Genomic DNA, 20,810 nt, shown 5'->3' with positions numbered 1-20,810 from the left:
GCCAAAGCTCAGGGTCTCCGGTGGAGAAGACAGAGCTCTGTTTGCTTAGTATGAGAGATCTGCGGTGTCACCAGGCTGGTCAGCTGGCGATGGGGTGGTACACTGTGCATGACCATTCCCAGAACCGTGATCCCCAGGTCTCAGCCTCCTGAGAACAATCATGGGCATGAGTCACTGGCTTAACCTGTTTCATAATGGAGAACATCTTTAAATTTTATACAAGAAAAAGAAAACTAGTGGGGCCAGGAGATTGGCCTAGTGGTAGAGTGCTTCCCTGGCATGCACAAAGACCCAGGTTTGATTCCTCAGTAGCACATAAATAGAAAAAGCCAGAAGTAGTACTATGGTTCAAGTGGTACAGCTGTAGCCTTGAGAAATCCCAAGGACAGTGCTCAGGTCCTGAGCTCAAGCCCCAGAACTGGCAATAAACTAACTGCCAAAAGATACTGGGAGAAAATTTTAAAAAATTTCAGGCCAGGTGCCAGTGGCTCATACCTATAATTCTAGCTACTCTGAGGATCGCAGTTCAATGCCAGCCCAGATACTAAAGTTCGTCTATCTCTAATTTTAACCGCCAAAAAACCAGAAGTGGTCTGTGGCTCAAGGGTTAGGGCGCTGGTCTTGAGCTGAAGAGCTCAGGGACAGCGCCCAAGCCCAGAGTTGAAGTCCCACGACCCACCAAAAAAATAGTTTTCCCAGGCCGGGAGTATAGCCTAGTGGTAGAATGCTTGCCTAGCATGCACAAAGACCCAGGTTCAATTCCTTGGTACCACATACACAGAAAAAGCCAGAAGTGGTGCTATGACTTAAGTGTTGAGTGCTAGTTTTGAGAAAGCTCAAGGGCAGTGTTCAAGCCCCAGGACTGACAAAAAAAAAAAAAAAAAGGATTCTGTCAGTACTGGCATTTGAACTCTGGACCTTCTACTTGTTAGATAGGGGCTTTGCTATTTGAGCCATGCCCCCAGCCCCAAGTAATTGGAATTTCCTGAGCACTTTAAAAGATTTCTTCTCTTTTCTTTTGCCTCCACTCTTACAGGTACCATGATATCATTCACTCCATTCATTTGGCTCGGAAGCCAAATTTGGGTCTAAGGTCCTGTGATGGCAACCAGGAGCTTTTGAACTTCCTCAGGAGCGATCTCATTGAAGTAGCCACAAGGTTGCAAAAGGGAGGCCTTGGCTATGTGGAGGAAACATCAGAGTTTGAAGCCCGGGTAAGCACGGCACCCTGGAGACACGCTGCTGTCCCCAAACACATGTACGGGATTTTTTGTTTATATTTCTGTAATGTAGTATTTTTTAAATTGGCGTGCCTTGTGGGACTGGAGAGCAGTGTTGAAGAGCCTGGTTTTATCTGGAGGCCCTGAGTTCAGTCCTCTCCAAAGCCCACAATTCTGATGACATGCTCTAGCTGGCTCCTGACTATCTATCTGTGTATGTCCCACGGTCTCTTGCACATAGTGCGGACTCAAGTTCCTGGAGTGGATGGCAGTTTTCTGGCTTCTGCATGACCTTGCTGTGAATCCCCTCACTGGGGAGGAGGTAGTCGATGATTTTAAATGTGTCCATTCTGGAGCACGGGGACGGGGGTAAACTACATGGTGGCCCTTTGAGCCTGGCTGGAGACACTGCATTGACATCCACACATGCTTTCTTGGACTCAGTCTAATGTTGAAACCATTTCTTGTAGGTCATTTCCTTAGAGAAGCTGAAGGATTTTGGTGAGTGTGTCATTGCCCTTCAGGCAAGTGTGATAAAGAAATTTCTTCAAGGCTTCATGGCTCCTAAGCAGAAGAGAAGAAAACTCCAGAGTGAAGATTCTACAAAAACTGAGGAAGTGGATGAAGAGAAAAAAATGGTAGAAGAAGCAAAGGTATTTAGTCACTATAAGTTTACGGTGATGTAGAAAACAGTGATTTGGTTTTCAATTATTCTAACCCTATGTCTACATCTTAGCTGCTTTTGAGCACAATGCCCTGAGCCTTGAATGGAAGAGGTGTCCTGAGATTTAAACTCAGAGCCGTGCACTTGCTAGGAGGGTGCTCTAACCATGTCCTGATTTTTTTGCTTTTTTGGGGGATAGGGTTTCACTCCCTGCCCAGCTGTGCCTAGGCACAGTCACCTGTGAGAAGTTTTTATGGTTGCTAGAATAACAGGCATGCTGCTATGTCCAGCTCTGCTGCTATTGCTTTTGTTGTTGGTCATGGGGCTTTAGCTCCGGCCCTGGCTTGAGCTCTTTAGCTCAAGCCTAGTACCCTACCACTTGAGCCACAAAGCCATTTCTGGTTTTCCAGTTGTTCATTGGAGATAAGAGTCTCAGGGCCGGCTCGGCAGCTGATGCATGTAATCCTAGCTAATCGGGAGCCTGAGATCTGAGGATCGCAGTTCAAAGCCAGCCCTGGCACTAAAGTTTGTGAGACTCTAATCTCCCATTAACCACTAGAAAACTGGAAGTGGTGCTATGGCTGAAGGGGTAGGGCAGTAGCCTTGAGCTGAACTGCTCAGGGATAGTATGCCCAGGCCCAGAGTTCAAGCTCCACGACCAACAACTAAAGAGTTTCAGGGCCAGCATTTTGGCCTAGTACTTGCCTGCATGCATGAAGACCTGGGTTGGATTCCTCTGTACCACATGCATAGGAAAGCTGAAAGTGGTACTGTGGTTCATGTGGTTGAGTGCTAGCCTTGAGGACGTCCCAAGAACAGTGCTCAGGCCCTGAGTTCAAGCTGCAGTACTGGCAAAAAAAAGGGTTATAAGCTTCCATGCCTGGGCTGGCTTTGAAATATGATCCTTAGATCTCAGCCTCCTAAAGTAGCTGGCATTACAAGCATGTGCCACTGGTGCCCAACCAGCTTCTTCTTGAGAAGAAATATCTGCAGAGGCTGTCCTTGAACCCCAGTCTTCCTAATCTCAGCCTTCCAAGTAGGTAGGTAGGTTTATAAGCCGCCCCGGCTTGGTGTTTCCTTAAAGTATCATTTTGTCCTGAATAGATATTTTTGATGTTTTAAAAACTGGCTTGTAGAGCACAGCTGTCTATGTCTCTAGGAATATGGGGTTATGGTCAAAGGGCTGTGCTACCTCCCCCCACAACTCAACACATGCATACCCACCCACCCTAGAGCTTAACTGTCTTCATTTTTTGTTGTTGTCCATGGTGGTGGTAGTGGTGATGGGACTTGAAATCTGGGCCTGAGCACTGTCCCTAAGCTCTTTCGCTCAAGGCTGGCACTCTACACTTTGAGCCACAGCACCACTCTGAGCCTGATTATCTTCTGAAAAGTGATTTGAAAGTTATATGAAGTACACACGGTTCAGAATGTCCTATGATTGCTTTACCAGTTCTGTGGATTAACCGCAGTGCTGGGAGTGTAGCACGGCGTCTGTCTCTGGCGTCCTCATCTTCTCACCCAGTGCTTCACTCTCCACATTTGCAGCCACTGGTAGCCACCATGTTCTAATTGGGACTGTGCAGTTTGTGTTTCCTGTGCGCCGCTTAATGACCTGAGGGCTTATTGCGCTGTGTAGCACTTGTGAGAATTCCCTGCCAGCCACTGCTGACTCTCAATCCATCGTCTGGTGCCAGGAGCTCCTGGGGGTCAAGGTAGCCACGTGGGAGCCTGAGATTGGGAAGGTGCAGACTGGAGCCAGCCAGGCAGAAGGAAGCGTCCGTGTGTCAGGTGCAGGTCCTAGGGCGCTGCCTCCACTGGCTACATGGAGGTTTTCATAGTGCGGTCAGCATTGGACGAGGCTTCCCTGTGTGGGTGCTGGTTAGGAGCGCAGGTAGAGGAGCTCATAGAACAGGGACAGGGCGGGGGTACACGGAGCTTCCTTGACCTTTCTTGACATTGCAGCCTCCTATCACCCTACATTTCCCTCCTCAGACATCTCATAAAGGACTACTTGTGTCATGTCTGGAGGTCGTAGGGCAACATAGAACTTCCCAGACAACTGTGGGGTCATCACTGGAAGAAGGAGTCAGGCTGCTAGGTGAACTGAAGTGGGCTTTGTCTTCACTGACCCCAGTTCTGCTCGTGGGCAAGCACCCTGGGGTGCTGATACTGTTGTTCTCTGTCCATCTTCTTGAGTGGGATTCAGGAAAGATCACATGGGTTCAGAGGTAAGGCAGAGCAGAGCAGAGGAGTTCAGGAGTCCGAGGAGTTTAATTCTCACAGCCGCGCTGCTACCATCTCCCCCTTCCTGTGTCCTGAGTGACATTTTAGCATTGCTAATTTTCCAGATAATTATCTATTCTCCTTAAGTATACTGTATTTTTTTTTTTTTTCAGTCCTTTGGCTTAAACTCAGGGCCCGAGTCCTTGGGTTTTCTCAAGATTAGAGCTCTACCACTTGAAACACAGCACCACTTCTGGTTTTTTTCTATGTATGTGGTACCAAGGAATCGAAATTGAGTCTTTGTGCATGCTAGGCAAGCACTTTAACCACTAGGCCAAAGTCCCAACCCCATATTGTAGTTTTGTTAGTCAACTTTTTTCTTGAGGTATATTTTCAAGAGTTCCATCTTCTCCCACCTTTTCTTTGCCTGGAAAGTTTTCTTCTGAGAACTACTAGACTCAGGACACCCATTAACTCTTCTTCAGTACTAACCACATAACAAAGAGGCCTTGCTGAGCATTATTCTTGGTGTAGGGAGGGAGATTTGGGCCCGCTGCAGGTTTAGGCACATGGAAAAAGAACACAGCGCCTCCGGTGTCTCCAGGAACCTGGTGTTCTGTTCTCCTTGTCCCCAAGGTCAGCTCTGCCCCAGCCTGGAAATCTCCCATTGCTCTCTGCTTCCAAAGTTTCCACTTAGTAGGGGCTGCGGCTCAGCTGGCAGCAAGCTGCTTAAAGAAGCCTCTGGTTTAGCCTTTCGTTTCCTTCTTTATGAACATAGACTGCCTGCATTCATCCCCTACACCTCCATTTGTTTGTCAGTACTGGAACATGAACTCAGGGCTTAGACACAGTTGAGGCTTGTGCTCTACCATGTGAGCCATGCCTTCAACCAGCTCTTTCCTGGTTACAGATGGAGTCTCTCAAGTGTTGAGTGTGTAATGTTTTAGCCCTTAAAATTAGAAGCTATTAGAAGTCTGATTTAGTGGGTAACTGTGAATGTAACAAGATATTAATAATTACCTCTTATGTATAATGCCAACAGCATTGGCTTGGAAATCTTGACACTTGGCCCAGAGTTGCTGTGAAACCTTGAGCAGACTTCATTCCCTGTAAAGTACCAAGTGAATCTTAACACATGATCTTTTAGCAACCACAACATGGAAAAAACCCGTGTTGGCAAGAGGACAAAGAAAATACATATAACGTGTGGTGAAATTTTACTTGCAATAGGATGGGATGAGCCATTGGTACACATGCTTTTGTGAGTGAACATAAAGGGCGCTCTAAAAGAAGCCCCTGTCCACCCATGCTGCACACTATTCATAGCCTGAGGTCTCTGCAAGTTCTTAAAAATAAAAACAATAATAATGCAATTGAGTTCTAGGACGCCCACGTTTTATGATGGTGGGAAGTGAGAAGGAAGTAGAGTACATTATTATGTCCACCAGTGGCGGGCTTGGTCAGTCTCGTGTGCACTACCACAGCTGTCCACTGGAGGGCAGAAACGCTCACCTTTCATCCCTGCTTAAGGACTGTGTGCTCTTGAAAAGATCTGGGGACTGCATGACTCCAGTTGTAAAGAAGAGAAGGTGACTTTGGATCTGTAGTCCTCTGTGTTTACTGTGTAACCCTGGGAAGGCGAGTCAGGCAGCCCTGAGAACACATTGTACTCGAGTTCTGGGAGAAAAGGAAGGAAATTTTTGTGCTTGCTTCCAAAGTAGCTGTCCAGCCAGGCGGTCTGTAATCCTGGCTACGCAGGAGGCTGAAATCTAAGGATTACAGTTAAAAGCCAGCTTGGACAGGAAAGTCTATGATACTTTCGTCTCCAGTTAACCAGTAAAAGACTGGAACACTGACTGGCTCAAGAGGGTGCACACTTGCACCCTTGAACAAAAAAGGATGTAAGGCCCTGAGTTCAAATCCCAACATCGGTACACACAAGTGTTCCTGCTTTTGTTTTGTTTTAATTTTATTTACGTAATACTGTGGAATCAAACCCAGGGCCTCTTGCATGCCCCACAACTGGTTTTAAGTGATCACACTACAAACATCTGTTCCTGCTCTTTCCATTTCCTCCCTCCCCTCAGTGTTGAAATGATATTGGACAAATCATTTGTTCTTGGGAGCCACGATTATTGGCAGAACTTAGGTAGTGTCACCTCTTCCTTTGCCCTCTCCTGTTTGTTTGTTTGTTTGTTTGTTTTGTTTTTTGCCAGTCCTAGGACTTGAACTTAGTCTGGGTACTGTCCCTAAGCTTCTTTTGCTCAGGCAAGGCTAGCCAGCACTCTACCACTTGAATGACAGCACCACTTCCCACTTTTTCTGTTTATGTAGTACTGAGGAATTCTAGGCAAGCATTTTACAACTGAGCTGCATTCCTAGCCTGCTCTCCACTTTTTCCCTTCCATTCCCACAGGTTGTGTAGTTCATTTTCCTCAGTGTGCAGTGAGTGCCACAGCTGCATTTCTTCACCCTTGGCCCCTTCATTTCTGTGCACCCACTTTACTTTCCCAAAGACAGAAAGGACAATAAAAGCAACAAAAAAGCCACTTGCTCCCATATTCTGGGGTTTTAGAATTTTTTTTTTTTCCCTGCAAGAACAAAACTCAAGGCCGTGTGTGCGCGTGCCAGTCCGGGGCCTTGAACTCGGGGCCTGAGCACTGTCCTGAGTCTTTCTCAAGGCTAGAGCTCTATCACTTGAGCTACAGCACCACTTCTGGCTTTTTTCTGTGTGGTAGTGAGGAATCAAAACCAGGTCTTTGTGCATGCTAGGCAAGCACTCTACCACTAGAGCCCGAGGTATTTTTTAAGTAGAGTTTCTGTGTGTCTCAGGGCTGGCTTGCCTGGATTGTGATTTGCTATAACTAGTTGCACTAACCATATAGCTGGGATGAGGGGCACAGGCTATGCTATCTAGCTTTAATCAGATCTCACGATGAACATCCAAGCTGGCCTCAACAATCCACATGCCTTACCCTCCCTTCCCCACTCCCCAAGAAGAATGGGTGAATAAGTGACACTCTGGGATGCAGATTTGTTTATTTTCACCCCTTCCCAGTCATGTATGCCCATTGTAGTAACTGTGGCCTGCATTTCTCACTGCTTAGGTTGCATCTGCGCTGGAAAAATGGAAGACTGCAATACGTGAAGCACAGACATTTTCTCGAATGCACGTTCTACTCGGGATGCTCGATGCCTGCATCAAGTGGGACATGTCAGCGGAAAACGCAAGATGCAAAGTTTGTCGAAAGAAAGGTACATTGTGATCAGTGGTTCCTCTGAGTGTCTTACAGGGATGGAATTTTGGTCTTCAGTTATTTCCTTTCAATGGGTTGTGGGGCAGCCACTCCCTCTGAGAATCGGTCCGCTGCCAGTCCCACAGGCCCCTGTGGGGAGTAGAGGCCTTGGCTCCTCAGTGTGCAGGAGCACTGCTCCCTCCAGTCCACACTGCCTGGAGACCAAAGCTAGTGTTTGCCTCCATCTCAGCACTTCATCCATTAGGTGAGGCGATGCTCCTCCAGCAGGGGGCAGTGTTGGCGCTTGGTGGGTCTGGGCTTGGTGAGTTTCTTCTCTCTTTTTTGGTGAGTCATGGGGCTTGAACTGGCTGGACGCTGTCACTGAGCTCTTGAGTTCAAGGTTACCGCCCTACCCTTGAGCCAAGCCCCACTTCCCATTTTCTAGAGGTTGCTTGGAGATAGAGTCTCAGATCCTTTTGTGCCCGGCTGGCTTTGAACCTTGATCCTCAGATCTCAGCCTCCTGAGTAGCTGGAGCTTCTTCAGCCGTGGCTGTGATGAGGCAGCCAGGGTAGAAAAGAAGTCTGTAGAGCGGTTGCTGCATGGACATCAAGGGAAGGCTGGCGCAGGACCGGCCCACCCCCGGAAGTTTTAGCGCTTGGCGGCTCTGCATGTGGGAGCCAGGCACCCTGTGGGGCAGAGCAGGAGATGGCCACACAGTCCCCTCACTGTTCGTTGTTATCTTGTCCTAGTCCTGAGTAGATTTAGAGAATGGAAAAGTTAGGAAGCGTTCATTCTCTATCCCTGTTGTCTGGTTCATGCTACATCTCTGTACAGAAGATGGACTTTACAAAAAGGATCAGCTGCCATGGGGCGGCCCCTTTGTGGCATACTTGTCCTGTGCTCGGTGGCTGTCACCCTGCTGCCACCGGCTCACAGCTTTATCTCTTTGCAGGTGAGGATGACAAGCTGATCTTGTGTGATGAGTGTAATAAAGCCTTCCACCTGTTTTGTCTGAGGCCAGCCCTCTATGAAGTACCAGATGGTGAGTGGCAGTGCCCAGCCTGCCAGCCTTCCACTGCCAGGCGCAATTCCCGTGGCAGGTGAGACTTCCTTCTTTCCAAAATAAGTAAGCTTTGGTTACTCCAGCTAAGTGAACTCGGCAGCGCAGCGGGCTCCTTTGAAGTTCCGGGTCTGGGGATCCGAGTGCCTCATCTAATTTGGGATGAATTACTGGCATGGGTGTTGGCCACATAGCAGATCTTCTTAGCCCTACTGCCTCCCCTCTCCCTTGCCTCCAAGCTGTGGGCCTCTTCCTCCTTCATGGTTATTTTGTAACCAATCACTGTACTGGCCCCAACCCCCAGCTCAGCCTTGAACTTTGCCCTTTCCTGCAAGTTGGCAAGCCGCCTAGTGTCCTCCCTCCCACATGAGTGAGTCACCTCTCTGCTTGCCACCCTGTGCCCCTGCCCTTACCCCAGGTCCTTCGCACCTCCCTCCCGTCCACCCACCCACCCGTTCATCCTGCTGTTGTGACCGCTCAGTGTGAGGCAGAGGGCACGGATGAATTTTTCCATGGCTTGTAGAGTTTCAGGCCCTGGCTGCTTTGGCTGTGCTTGTTGCAGGCGACACTGCAGGTAAATGATGTGCAAGGCAGCCCGGAGGTACCTTGATCCCCAGGAAGGGTGATTTCTTTGATCCTGGCCCCCACTAGCAAGGTCCTGGGCTTTCTCACTCCATTACAGCTCTCTTCGGATGAGGGCTGCTGCTCTTGGGGCAGGGCCCGGCAGGGCAGCTGTTCTAGGCTGGGATTACCCTTGCTTTGATGTCTGGTCGTCTGCAAGCTGTCCCTGCGCCTGGCCCGCAGCCCTCAAGGTGGAGGAGCACCTGTCCCGCCGTGCACCTCCTGTCTCCAAACCTGAGCACACCGCGGGGCTCTCCTGGGAGGCGCAGCGTTTGTGTTTGAGATGTTTGGTGGGGGTGTAGGGTTGCAGTGTGGTCTTGATTTCTGAGAGGCCATGCTTGAAGCCTTCTTTTCATCTTGTGACCATCTGTCTGTCCTGGCATCAGCTCTGTCAAGTCTGATCAACAAGTCTTTCTGGGACCCTGTAGAACAGCAGGCCTCCCCTGGCCCTCTCTGTGCAATGTTCTGACCTGGCTTTTCCTCCACAGGAACTACACTGAGGAGTCCACATCTGAGAACAGTCAAGATGCAGAAAGCAATTCAGAGGAGGAGGAAGAGGAAGAGGAGGAAGAGGGTGAGGAAGAGGAGGAGGAGGAGGAAGAGGACTACGAGGTGGCTGGCTTGCGGCGTAAGTGTGGAGCTGTATGGTTGCCTTGCAGTGTCTAAGCTAATCAGGGCTGTCCCTTCATTGTCTTGTGTGCGTGCGCGCATGCGTGTGCTGCTCCTGGGGCTCGAACTCAGGGCCTGGGTGCCATTCTCTGAGCTTTTGTCCTTAAGGCTAGTGTTCTAACAGAATGCCACTTCTGGCTTTTGGGTAGTTTATTGGAAATAAGTCTCCTGGACTTTGCTGGCTTTGAACTGCGATCCTCGGATCTCTCTCAGCCTCTTAAGTAGCTAGGATTACAGATGTGAACCACTGGCACTCAGCCCCACTGTCTTTCTTCTGGGGCCGTAGGCTCAGCTGCCATGGCTCCGAAGACATTGAGGGCGCTGTTCTGAGTACCTGCCCCGCCGGGTGGCTTGTGGGCATAAGCTGGTAATCTGTGTGGAGAAATCTGTGCTCCCACCATGCCTGTCTTGGCCGTGGTGGAAGGCATGGCCGCTTTTAGAGGCTACCTTCTGCCTAGCTCATGGTCTTCCCTGAAGTGGCAGGTCTACAGCTGGCTGGGGGCGGGAGGATGTGAGGATGGGAAGGAGGCTGAGGGCCTGCCCTGTTGTGTGGGTCTTGGTGAATCCAAGCCTTGGCTTCATTTGGGTTGCTGCCTTCCCTGGGCCATGCGCATTGAGAGTCAGGAGCATGTACAGAGACAGCACTGCCGCTGCGGCTCTTCCAGCCCGCAGTGCTCTCTACCTGCATTTAGCTTTCCTCTCCAGGCTTCTCAGCACTGTGTGCAGAGGTTAGGGATATTTGGTGTGCTTCCGTGCAGTCCAGAAATAGAAGGGGGAGCCACTTGTGGTCTCCATGCTGCAACGCCAGCACCCTCTCTGCCCTCCTGTCACTCCCCACCATCCAGCCTGTTTCCGAGGAGAGCTGGTAGGAAATGGCTTCTGGAAAGCTTGAGCACACCCAGTGCTGGTGGCTCGCACCTGTAATCCTAGCTACTCAGGAGGCTAAGATCTGATGATCCCAATTCAAAGCCAGCTTGGGCATAAAAATCCATTGAGACTCTTATCTCCAAAGAGCCACCAGAAAAACCAGAAGTGATGCTGTGGTTCAAGTAGTAGAGAGCTAGACTTGAGCTGAAGAGCTTAAGGATAGCGCCCGGGCCCAGAGTTCAAGCCCCACAACCCACAAAAACAAAACTTTGAGTTCATCCTTGCACACACTGCCCAGGTCATCTGCCACCAGCACCTGGAGCAAACCTGTCTGGTCCACAGAATGCCAGAAAACACTGGAGCTGGGCCTGGCCTTACAAAAGGTTTATGCCAGCTTTTCTGTGGAAGGGCACCAGTGGCTCATGCCTCTAATCCCAGTGTCTCAGGAGGCTGAGATCTGAAAACTAAATACTAAAGTTTCAAGCAAGCCTGGGCAGGAAAGTCTATGAGATCCCTACCTCCCTAACTAGCTAGAAGTGAAGCTGTGCTTCAAGTGGCAGAGCTCAGTCCCAGCCCTAGTACTGGCAGGAAGAAAGAGAAAGGACAGAGGGGTGGGTGGGGTGGATGAGGCTCCTCTGAGCTGGGCTGGGTTCAGCAGCAGAAGTCCGGCTGCCTGCAGTAAATGCATTATAGGTGCCAGGCACCTCATGTTGTGAAGTATTTGAGCAGGGAGGCTCAGAGAAGGCCTTCAGAAAGGTATTCGGGAATAAGCAAGCATGTCCAGTCTTTATCTGCTCTGGTGACTTATTTCTATTGGCAATATTGAGGTTTGAACTCGGAGCTATAGGTTTGCTGGTTGTGTTTTCGCTGTTTATTTTTAGGACAGGGTCTTGCTTCCTTAGGGCACAGACTTAAGCCAAGAGCCGCCTATTTTAAGCAGATAGTGCCCAGCTTTCATTCCATGGAGACGGGGCTCTGAGGAGTTCTCTGCCTGGCCGCCTGCTGCCTGCCTGTGGCAGTGGGGAGCAGGGAGAGCGCCCTCCCCATGCATCCTTGTCACTGTTTCCTGTAGTGAGGCCTCGAAAGCTCATCCGGGGCCGGCAGTGTGTCATCCCCATGGCAGCTCGGCCTGGGCGGCCACCAGGCAAGAAGTCACATCCCACCAGGAGGCCACGGCCCAAGGGAGCCCCTGTCCCCACCGAGGATGCCGAGCTGGACGAGCTGGTGAGAGAGAAAGTGCCCCCACTCACCAGTGCCTGACACAACAGGTGGCTGCCCGGGGAGGAGGCCGCAGACCACTGTAGCCAGCTCCTCCCCCTCCCCTGGGGCAGTGCTGCCCACATTCCCCCACCCCACCCCAGACCCAGGCGAGCTACAGCGCTGGCTCTGCTAGTCAGGGGCCGCCTGCCTCTTGTGCAGGATTTAAAATAGTCTGCATGTGTCTGTGGTGGGCCCAGAGGGGCGGCCCCGGAATGCCTGCAATGCAGGGGCTGCAGCCCGTGCCCACAGTTGTCCGGGAGGGAGGGAGGCAGGCAGGCAGGTCCCCGCCCGCGGTGGTGTGTTTAGCAGTTCTCAGATCTCACTTTGAAGAACAGAAGCACTTGAGAACACTCTTGTTTCCCAGATCAGTTGGGATTGGGGTGTAAAGGAGGCCAGGGGATCAAAGACACCCTTCTGCACCTGGCCCTCACTCTTGTTGGAAGGCAGACCCGCCGTTCTCCTTATCCCCAAGGAGACACCAAGTGTCCCCACCCCAGCTCCAAAGTTGGCTCTGGGTCCTCCACATACCCTGCTGTGCGCAGCATGCTGGGATTCCCGGCCCCCCTCTCTCAAGGCCCCTCTCTCTCACGGGCTTCCTGCTTGGTGAAGCCGCCCCCCACCACCACATTGATGCCGCCCTGCCCCTCGCCCACACTCGCCCCTCCCACCCTAGGTGCTGCCAAGCAAGCGCAGCTCTCGGAGGCAGAGCCTGGAGCTGCAGAAGTGCGAGGAGATCCTGCAGAAGATCGTCAAGTACCGCTTCAGCTGGCCCTTCCGGTGAGCTGCCCGCCCTGCCCGGCAGTGGGCACCGGGCACCCCTTCTCCACCCCGGCCATGCACCCCATTGGCTTTTCTCCCCAGGGAGCCGGTGACGAGGGATGAGGCAGAGGACTACTACGAGGTGATCACGCAGCCCATGGACTTCCACACGATGCAGAGCAAGTGCGCGTGCGGGGGCTACGCCTCGGTGCAGGAATTCCTCGCCGACGCGAAGCAGGTGTTCACCAACGCCGAGTTGTACAATTGCCGCGGCAGCCACGTGCTCAGCTGCATGGCCAAGACGGAGCAGTGCCTGCTGGCACTCCTGCGCAAGCACCTGCCCGGGCACCCCTACGTGCGCAGGAAGCGCCGCAAGGGCCCCGAGGCCGCTGACGAGCCGGGGGACAGCGACCCGGAGCCCAGCACGCATGCCAGGGGCCGGAGGCAGAGGAAATAGAGGCCAGACCGGCCTTGGTAAGCGAGCGGAGGCGGGAGGATGGAGGACTGATGGGAGGCCACCAGAGGGGGAGGACGAGAAAAGAGGGGAGGAGGAGGAGGATTCGAAGAAGCAAAGGAGGCATCGACATGCTACACCCCCACCCCACCAAGGGCCTGGCCGTGGCTCCTGGAGCCTGGGCTCATGTGGCTGTCACGGGGTAGGGGCTCTGTGTTCCTCCCCGGGTCCTCCGCCCTTCCTCCTCCCCTCTGTGTGGGTGCCACGGTGCCACAGTGCCGTGGAGTCTATGGTCACTAGTGTCCAGGGCAGCTCGGTGGTCTTCTGCGGAGATCTTGCGGAGTAAAAGGACATTTCCTGGAGCCATTCCTCAGCACCCGTCCTTTGTGAGCCCCCATCTCCACCTCCGGAAACAAAGCTAAGGCACTTCCCCAGACTTCAGTCCTGCTTGTGATCACGCCTACCTTCCCGCCATGCAGCAGGTGCCCCAGAGAAGAGTGGAGCACCGAGCTGTTGCCAGGACTTGGCTTGTTTTGCGGCACACTGTGTGAAGAGCGCTTGTCTACCCCTCCCAGCGCGCTGCTCCCCGCCTGCCCGCCCCTCCCCAGAGGCCGCTGGGACACCAGCAAGCGGTGGGGTGCAGCAGGGACCCTGCCCTGCCCGCCTTGCTGCCCACCTGCCTCCCTGGCCCGTCCTGGCCTTGGGGCAGTACATGCCATTTGTGGGTGTCCGTGGGGGTGGAGGGCGCCTGAGCCCCACAGAGGACACATTTGTAGTCTCTCCCTTTTACTGCAGATTTTGATAAAAGTACGAGACAGGGTTTCATTTTCTTTTCTACCAACTCTGGGTTTGGAAAACGCAGGCACCTGGCCTCTTCTGTGCCTGTCCGAAGGAAAAGCAGCCTGCACAGGGATTGCCATTCGTGGGACTTGATAGAGCCCGTGGACCGGAACTTGCAGGGGTCCCCGCTGCCCCAGGTCTCCCTCCCTTCCCAGGCCTGCCGGGAGTGTAGACCCCGAGTGGCACCCAGTCCCTGCCACCGCCCACTCCCTTCACATGGCTCAGGAGCAAGGCCGGCGGGGCTGTCGTAAATTGGAATTTCAAATAAACATTATGTACTTGTGTTTCTAAAGAAGCAGCAACGCGGGCTGCGCCTCCTTTCGCTGGCTGGGTGGGAACGGGGGTCCTCCAGACTCGCCCCAAAACATCTGGCGCCAGTCATTAGCACACGCTCCAGGTCACACTGAACCTGTGGGGTCTTTCAGTTTGGGACAATTCCACAGAGACGTTCGGGAAGGCGTTCACTCCAGCACACTCGGCCTCCACCGGCACCAGCCTGTAGGCGTGAGTCTGCAGAGTGAGGGGACTGGGTGAGGGCACCGCTGGCGAGCCGTGCTGCAGGCTTTGTGCGGCTTGTGGGCACCTGCATTGGGACCGCTCTCCATGTGGCTCCAGGGTACCACAGCCAGGAGCATGGGGGTGCGCCCGCCTGAACCCCTCCCACACGGGAGTGTCTCCATGCCGTTCTGTCACGGCAATGAGGTGACATTCAGGTTCCTCGGCACATGAGGCCCAAGGGAGCCAGGGCCTCCTCGGGAAGGAGTTGAGTGGGAATGGCACACAGACAGCCCTAAGCCTTGACTGGCTCACACCCAAGACCCCGTCCTACAATATAGTGCCTCCCTCCCCTCCAGATCTGAGATCTGAGACCTGAGCCCCGGCCCAAACCCAGCCCACACTGGCCCTGTTTCTGGGGTATTTGTTCCTTTGGGGCTCAGGGAGTCCAGTTGTGGGAGGGGCACGGCTTCCACCTGCTTTGCCGAGTTCCACAAGAGACCCGTGGTAGAAATCCCCAATACTGAAGCATTGCTGGGCCTATGCCAGAGCAGAAGGAGGGATGGGCGAGAGACCGAAGCCATGTCCTGACTCGGGGCCAGCACCCACCCCTGCTGGCTGAGACCTCCCCTTGGCTGGCTCTCCTCCGAGCCAGCCATCCTGACCGAGTGGAGCCCGAGCCCTGAACTGTCTGCATCACGTTCCCAGACCCTCGCCACCTTGAAGGCCACACCCAGCAACCAGCACCCCACCTGTCCTTGGCAAGGAAAAGAGGGTGCACCTGGGTCCTCGGAGGCTCAGCCTCGCACCTCTTGCCTCCACATCTGCTCCCATAAGACTCTGGGGTGGGGTGAGCCAGGTCTCTGCCACCAGGACATTCAATCTGGGCCACAGGCCCTGACCGAGTGCGCAGCCCAGGAAGATGAGGCCACGTCTCTGCAGCCGGTGGGGGTTCCTGGTGGCTGGAGGGAAGTGGACTCCCAGCATGAGCGCTTCCTCCTAGGTTGACCGACATGACTCAAGTCCGATCCCGCTTAGGAAGACGGAGGCGGCTAATAAGAGCTCCATCTCAAACAACAGACTAGGCACGGCAGTGCGAGTTTCGTAAGTACAGGGCCCAGGAAATGCCAGAGCTGCCAGAACGTAAGCCAGGCTCTGGTGGCTCACACCTGTCATCCTAGCTACTCGAGAGGCTCAGATCTGAGCATCATGATTTGAAGCCAGGCTGGCCAGGAAAGTCTGAACTCTCAGCTCCCATTAACCACCAAAACGCCAGAAGTGGAGCTGTGGCTCCAGTGCCAGCCTTGAATGAAAATGCTCTGGGATAGTGCTCAGGCCCTGAGTTCAAGTCCCAGGACCATTACAATAAAAAATAACTTCCCTGCCTGGAGTCCTCGACTGGCTCTTAAGTGAGGCTGAAAGCAGGGCTGCATCGTCTCCAGTCAGGCCCAGTGAGGACCCTCTAGACAGATGCCACGATCACACCCTGAGCTCTGACCGCCTCACCGGACACCTGACACCCCAGCCCCATGGCTCCCACCATGCAAGTGCTTCTTCTGCATTCCCAAGGTCCCCAACCTTACCTTCCACCCCGAGAGGTGAGGGCCTGCCAGCCCTGACAAGCACCCTAGGGTCTCCCCTCATCTCCTGGCTGGGCAACACTGCTCCAGCACCTGAGCTGGGGCTGCGATTATGAGTGCCCTGGTTTACTGAGATGGGGTCTGATGCTGCAAACTGTCCTTGGCAGTTGAGATCACAGAGGGGAGCCCTGGTGCCCGGCCGGCACCAGCAATCCGTCTAGGACAGTACTCCAGCTCCAGGCCTGGTCCCCAGAGAGGGGACCCGAGACAAGCTGGAGACAGGATGGCGCCCTCATTTTCTACACAACCGAGGAGAGCAAAGTGTGAGAAAGGAAAAACTTACCCTTGGTCCAGACAGGCCAGACACCCCAAGGCCACGGTGGCCCTGAAACCCCGGTATCTCCCCCACCCATGCTTCCTGGCAGCCATCCCACTCGCACTTCAGAGCGAGGGGCGACACGCATGCCATCTGGGTGCACACACGGCTGAGCCCAGGGTTCATCCTGACTGCTGGGTCCAGGCGGGGGCAGGGGATATGCCTGCCCCCCCCAGATTGGCTTAGAGGGCGGGGAGACCCGGCAGGCCCGTCCCCACGTCCCCTTCCCCAGCCCAGAGTGGACTCGGCAGTGCCACACGGGGTTTATTCCAGTCACAGCTTGCAGGGAAACGCAACAATAAATTACATCATTAAATAAACGCCTTGGTGGACCATGCCCTCCTCTGTCCCCTCTTCCAACCCTTTGGGGGTGACAGCCAGGCTCTCCCCCTCCCCCCGCCAGGTAGTTAGGGAGGATAGGGATGTGAGTCTCACCAGGTCCCCACCCGGGTCCTCAGCCCCTTCTCCTGTGCATGACCTCGACAGCTGAGCGCTGCCAGTCAGCTGTCTCTTGGGGGTGGGGGGGAGGCACAGCCGGGATCTGGGGAGCAGGGTCCATGTCTAGAGGTGCGTGGGGTTCTCCAGGGAGGGGTCCGTCTTCGTCATGTGCAAGACCACCGTGGGGGCCTTATACTGGCAGTGGATGCCCCGACCATAGCCCCCGGGGGCCCTGCAGGCCTTGGCTCTGGCCCCGCCGGCTGCCATCTTGCGGTGGCACAGGCTGTGCCAGGTCTGGAAGGTCTTGGAGCTCCAAACCCAGACCCCACTGGTGATGCCCACCACCAGCGACATGAAGATTTTGAGCATGAAGACGGCCACGGTGGGCACGGAGCCCCCGGGCAGGGAGCAGTCCCTGCGGCCGCCGGGCGCGGGGGCCCCAGTGCAGGGCTGCTCGGCCGCCCGGAGTCGCCAGAAGTCCAGGTTGAGGCGCTCGTAGGCGTAGCACACGATGACGCAGGTGGCGGGCACGGTGTAGAGGATGGAGAAGACGCCGATCTTCACCATGAGCTTCTCCAGCTTCTCCGTGTTGGTGCCTCCGGTCTTCATGATCTTGCGGATGTGGAAGAGGGCCACGAAGCCCGTGAGCAGGAAGCTGGTGCCCAGCACCAGGTAGCCGGCCAGGGGCACCAGCACGAAGCCCGTGAGCGCCGCCGCGTCCATGCTGGCCACGTAGCAGAGGCCGGTGAGCTCGTCGCCGGCCACCTTGCGCAGGGTCAGCACCACGATGGTCTTGAGCGCCGGCAGCCCCCAGGCCGCCATGTGGAAGTAGCTGCCGTGGGCCTCGATGGCCTCGTGGCCCCACTTCTTGCCGGCCGCCAGGAACCAGGTGAGCGTGAGCACCACCCACCAGAGCGAGCTGGCCATGCCGAAGTAGTAGAGCAGGAGGAAGACGAGCGTGCAGCCCGTGCTCTCCAGCCCCTCCTGGATCACGTACAGCGCGCCCGCCTCGCGGTCGCAGGCCACGCTCTGCGCGCCCGCCACGGCGCGGATGAGGAAGGCCAGCGAGTAGACGTTGTAGCACATGGAGAGGAAGATGATGGGCCGCTCGGGGTACTGGAAGCGGTGCGGCTCCAGCAGGAAGGTGAGCACGGTGAAGGCGGTGGAGAAGAAGCACAGCGCCGACCACACGGCCATCCAGACCAGCGCGAAGTCCTTGTCGCGCCGGGACCACAGCACCTCGACGCCGGGCCCGCAGCGCGGCGCGCACGCGCGGCTCTTCTCCACGTACTGGAACTTCTCCGGGTTCGGGCAGGAGCCGGGGCCCGGGCCGGGGCCGGCGGGGCCCGGGGCCGGCGCGGGGGGCCGCGGCGCCACGGGCAGCATGCCCAGGCCGCGGTGCGGCTCAGCGGGGCCGGCCGTGGCGTTCTCGGGCGCCTCCATGCACAGCGCGTGCGGGTCGTTGCGCGTGGGCAGCCGGCCGCAGTCGAGCGCGTCGGGCCAGCCGAAGTGGAAGCGCTCCATGACGGGCGCGCAGCGCAGGCGCGCCTGCTCGCACATGGGGCGGCAGGCGGGGATGGGCGCCGACACCTGGTGCGTGCACATGGGCGCGTACAGCGAGCACAGCACGAAGCGCAGGTGCCCGTGGCAGCCGTACTGCACGAGCGGCGCGAACTCGGCCAGCTCGGCCGCCGCCTCGCCCTGCGACGTGTGGCCCAGCAGGTTGGGCATGCGGGTCAGATTGTAGCCGATGCCGTGGCACATGGGGATCTCCACCGCCTGGCACGGCGCCGGCCCGCGCCCGCGCTCGGGATCGAAGCGCCCGATCTCCAGCGTCGCGACGCCCGCCGCCAGCAGCGGCCACAGCAACGGCAGCGGCAGCGGCGGCGCCCGGCGCGGCGGCGCCTCGGCCATCGCGGGCGACTCACTCGGGCCGCGCCGCCCCGCGCTGCCCTGCCTGCCCGCCGCGGCGCGGGGCGCGGGCCATCGCCGGGACGCCCGCGTGCGTGCGGGAGGCCGCGCGAGGGACGAGAGGCGCCGAGCCGGCCGCGAGGCTGCTGCCGCCGCCGACTAGAAGCTCCCGGAGCCCGAGCGGAGCCGGAGCGGAGCCCGCGGCGCTGCGCCCGCGCCGCCGCTCCAAGCCCGGGGGCGGGGCTCCGGGGCCCACCCGGGGGCGGGGCCTCGCGGGGCCACGCCCTCGCCGGGGCTTAAAGGCGCCGCGTCCCGGAGGCGCTCGGGCCGTCCCGCGGGCGGGGGCGCTTGGGACGGCGCCTCTTCCCGTCCGTCCCACCCCTTCCCCGCGACGGCGCACAGTCCGCAGTCCCTCCGAGTCGCTCATCCCGGGTGACATACCCCAGGGCACAGGGCCCTCCTGTCACCGTGGCCCCTGCACGGAGGCCCACGCCGAGCCTGACGTCGCTTCTGATCTGGAGGAGGGCGGGGCTGGCATGGCGGCGCGGGGCCGCGTGGGCTGCGGGTCCCACGCACGCCCGTCGCTCGGCGCCCTCCCAGCCGGACAAAGGCCGGCAGATGCCGCCCTGGCGCGCGCCCAGCCCTGGTCTGGGAGGGGAGGCCGGGAGGGGCGGCAGCCGGGCGGGGCCTTCCCGAGGGAGGGCAGGGCGCGGTGGGCCCCCCTCCAGCTACACAACCCAGCCCGGAGGGAGCCTGGGCGGTGGGGACGCGGCCATCGAACGCAGCCCGGCAGTTCCTCAGCGAGAAGGCCAGGAGCGAGGATGAGACGCGAGTGGAAGAGCAGGGAAAAGGCAATGGGCAGACAGTGCGGGACTGAAGAGCGCTCACGCGCGAGCATGTACACACGCACACACACACAGGCACACACGCACACACGCGCGCACACGCACACACACAAGCGTGCATGTACACACATATACGCACACCCATGCACACACACGCACGCACACACAGGCACACACGCACACGCACACACAAGCGTGCATGTACACACGCACACGGGCACACACACGGGCACACACACACGGGCACGCACACACGGGCACGCACACACGCGCGCACACACACAGGTACACGCACGCACACAGGCGCACACGCACACGCACACCCATGCACACACGCTCACACGCGCACACAGGCACACACGCACACACACACACAGGCACACACGCTCACACACACGCGCACACAGGCACACACGCACACCAGTTTTGAGTACAGGTTTCCAAGTATCACCTGCAGCCTGATCGCCAGGCCTGGCTCAGCAGCCCCCACCCTCTCCTCTGAGACCTCAGGCTGGGGGGCCTGCTGGCTCCTCTCTCCATGCCCCTCACAGTCTCAGGAGAGGCCTGGGACTTGTGCAGCGCTGGACAAGGCTGCAGCTCTGCTTGGGGGCCCAGGGACTTTGCTTTCCCCAGGTCCACCCACCCATCCGTCCAACCATCCATCCATCCCTCCCTCCGTCCATCCATCCATCCCTCCCTCCATCCATCCCTCCATCCCTCCATCCATCCATCCTTCCTCCCTTCCTTTCTTCCTGATTCTAGCAGCTGCTCGCTGATGGCCATGGACTCTGGCTGGAGCAGCATGGATGACAGCGAGACCCAGCCCGCCTTCCCATGCCCCCATCCCACCAGCCATCGGGACATCTGGTGACAGGGAGGCTCTGCTGCCAGGATGTCCCTCGAGGACTGGCCCAGTAGCCAGGATTTGTGGGCTCCTGCCTCCCTCCGGGGTGAGGAGGAGCAGGGGACTCTGTGTAGCAGCATGGAGGGGAGGGCGCCCCCAGGCCATGGGATGCCAGCCCGTTGCTATGGCAACAGCTGGCTCCTTCGAAGCTGGAGCCTGAGGGGCAGCCCCGCCCCGCGGAGAAGAGGCCTCTTGGGCTCCCTGCGCACCCATCGGGCTTTGTCACTGCATCTCTGCTTTATAAAGGCCAACAATGCCCTGGGCTCTGGCTGAAAGGGACACTGGGAGGACCGGGACGGAGGAGGTCCCATCAATGCCCACCCCCACCAGGAGGCTGGCTCCTCCTTCCTGTGAGCTGCCAGCTTTTCCTGGGGACAATGGTGG

The 20,810-nt window shown here is 56.6% G+C and overlaps 2 protein-coding genes across 2 annotated transcripts in view; one reads left to right on the top strand and one right to left on the bottom strand.

The window, feature by feature from the left end:
* The window catches only part of Baz1b (bromodomain adjacent to zinc finger domain 1B), a 52,711-nt gene extending 38,539 nt beyond the window's left edge, over positions 1–14,172 (top strand). Inside the window, exons 12-19 of the mRNA XM_090324187.1 lie at positions 1,037–1,214; positions 1,691–1,873; positions 7,218–7,365; positions 8,300–8,447; positions 9,517–9,656; positions 11,637–11,788; positions 12,498–12,601; positions 12,686–14,172. Coding sequence (XP_090180313.1) covers positions 1,037–1,214; positions 1,691–1,873; positions 7,218–7,365; positions 8,300–8,447; positions 9,517–9,656; positions 11,637–11,788; positions 12,498–12,601; positions 12,686–13,040 — 1,408 coding nt within the window. The 3' untranslated portion in view covers positions 13,041–14,172. The remainder of the gene's footprint in view (positions 1–1,036; positions 1,215–1,690; positions 1,874–7,217; positions 7,366–8,299; positions 8,448–9,516; positions 9,657–11,636; positions 11,789–12,497; positions 12,602–12,685) is intronic.
* A 2,407-nt stretch (positions 14,173–16,579) lies between these two features.
* Positions 16,580–18,680, bottom strand: Fzd9 (frizzled class receptor 9). Its single transcript, XM_090324045.1, has one exon. The coding sequence runs from the start codon at positions 18,678–18,680 to the stop codon at positions 16,890–16,892; it is 1,791 nt and encodes a 596-aa protein (XP_090180171.1). The 3' UTR covers positions 16,580–16,889.
* Positions 18,681–20,810: the final 2,130 nt, after the last annotated feature.

The sequence above is a fragment of the Megascapheus bottae genome, chromosome 34, assembly GCF_031878675.1.
Source record: "Megascapheus bottae isolate mThoBot1 chromosome 34, mThoBot2.hap1, whole genome shotgun sequence".
NCBI classification, from domain to species: domain Eukaryota; kingdom Metazoa; phylum Chordata; class Mammalia; order Rodentia; family Geomyidae; genus Megascapheus; species Megascapheus bottae.
Note: the sequence above shows the minus strand (reverse complement) of the source record. Positions and strands in the feature narration are given on the sequence as shown.

Excerpts from the sequence above, each read along its gene's own strand:
- Fzd9 (XM_090324045.1), bottom strand. The coding sequence starts at position 18,680 with ATGGCCGAGGCGCCGCCGCGCCGGGCGCCGCCGCTGCCGCTGCCGTTG.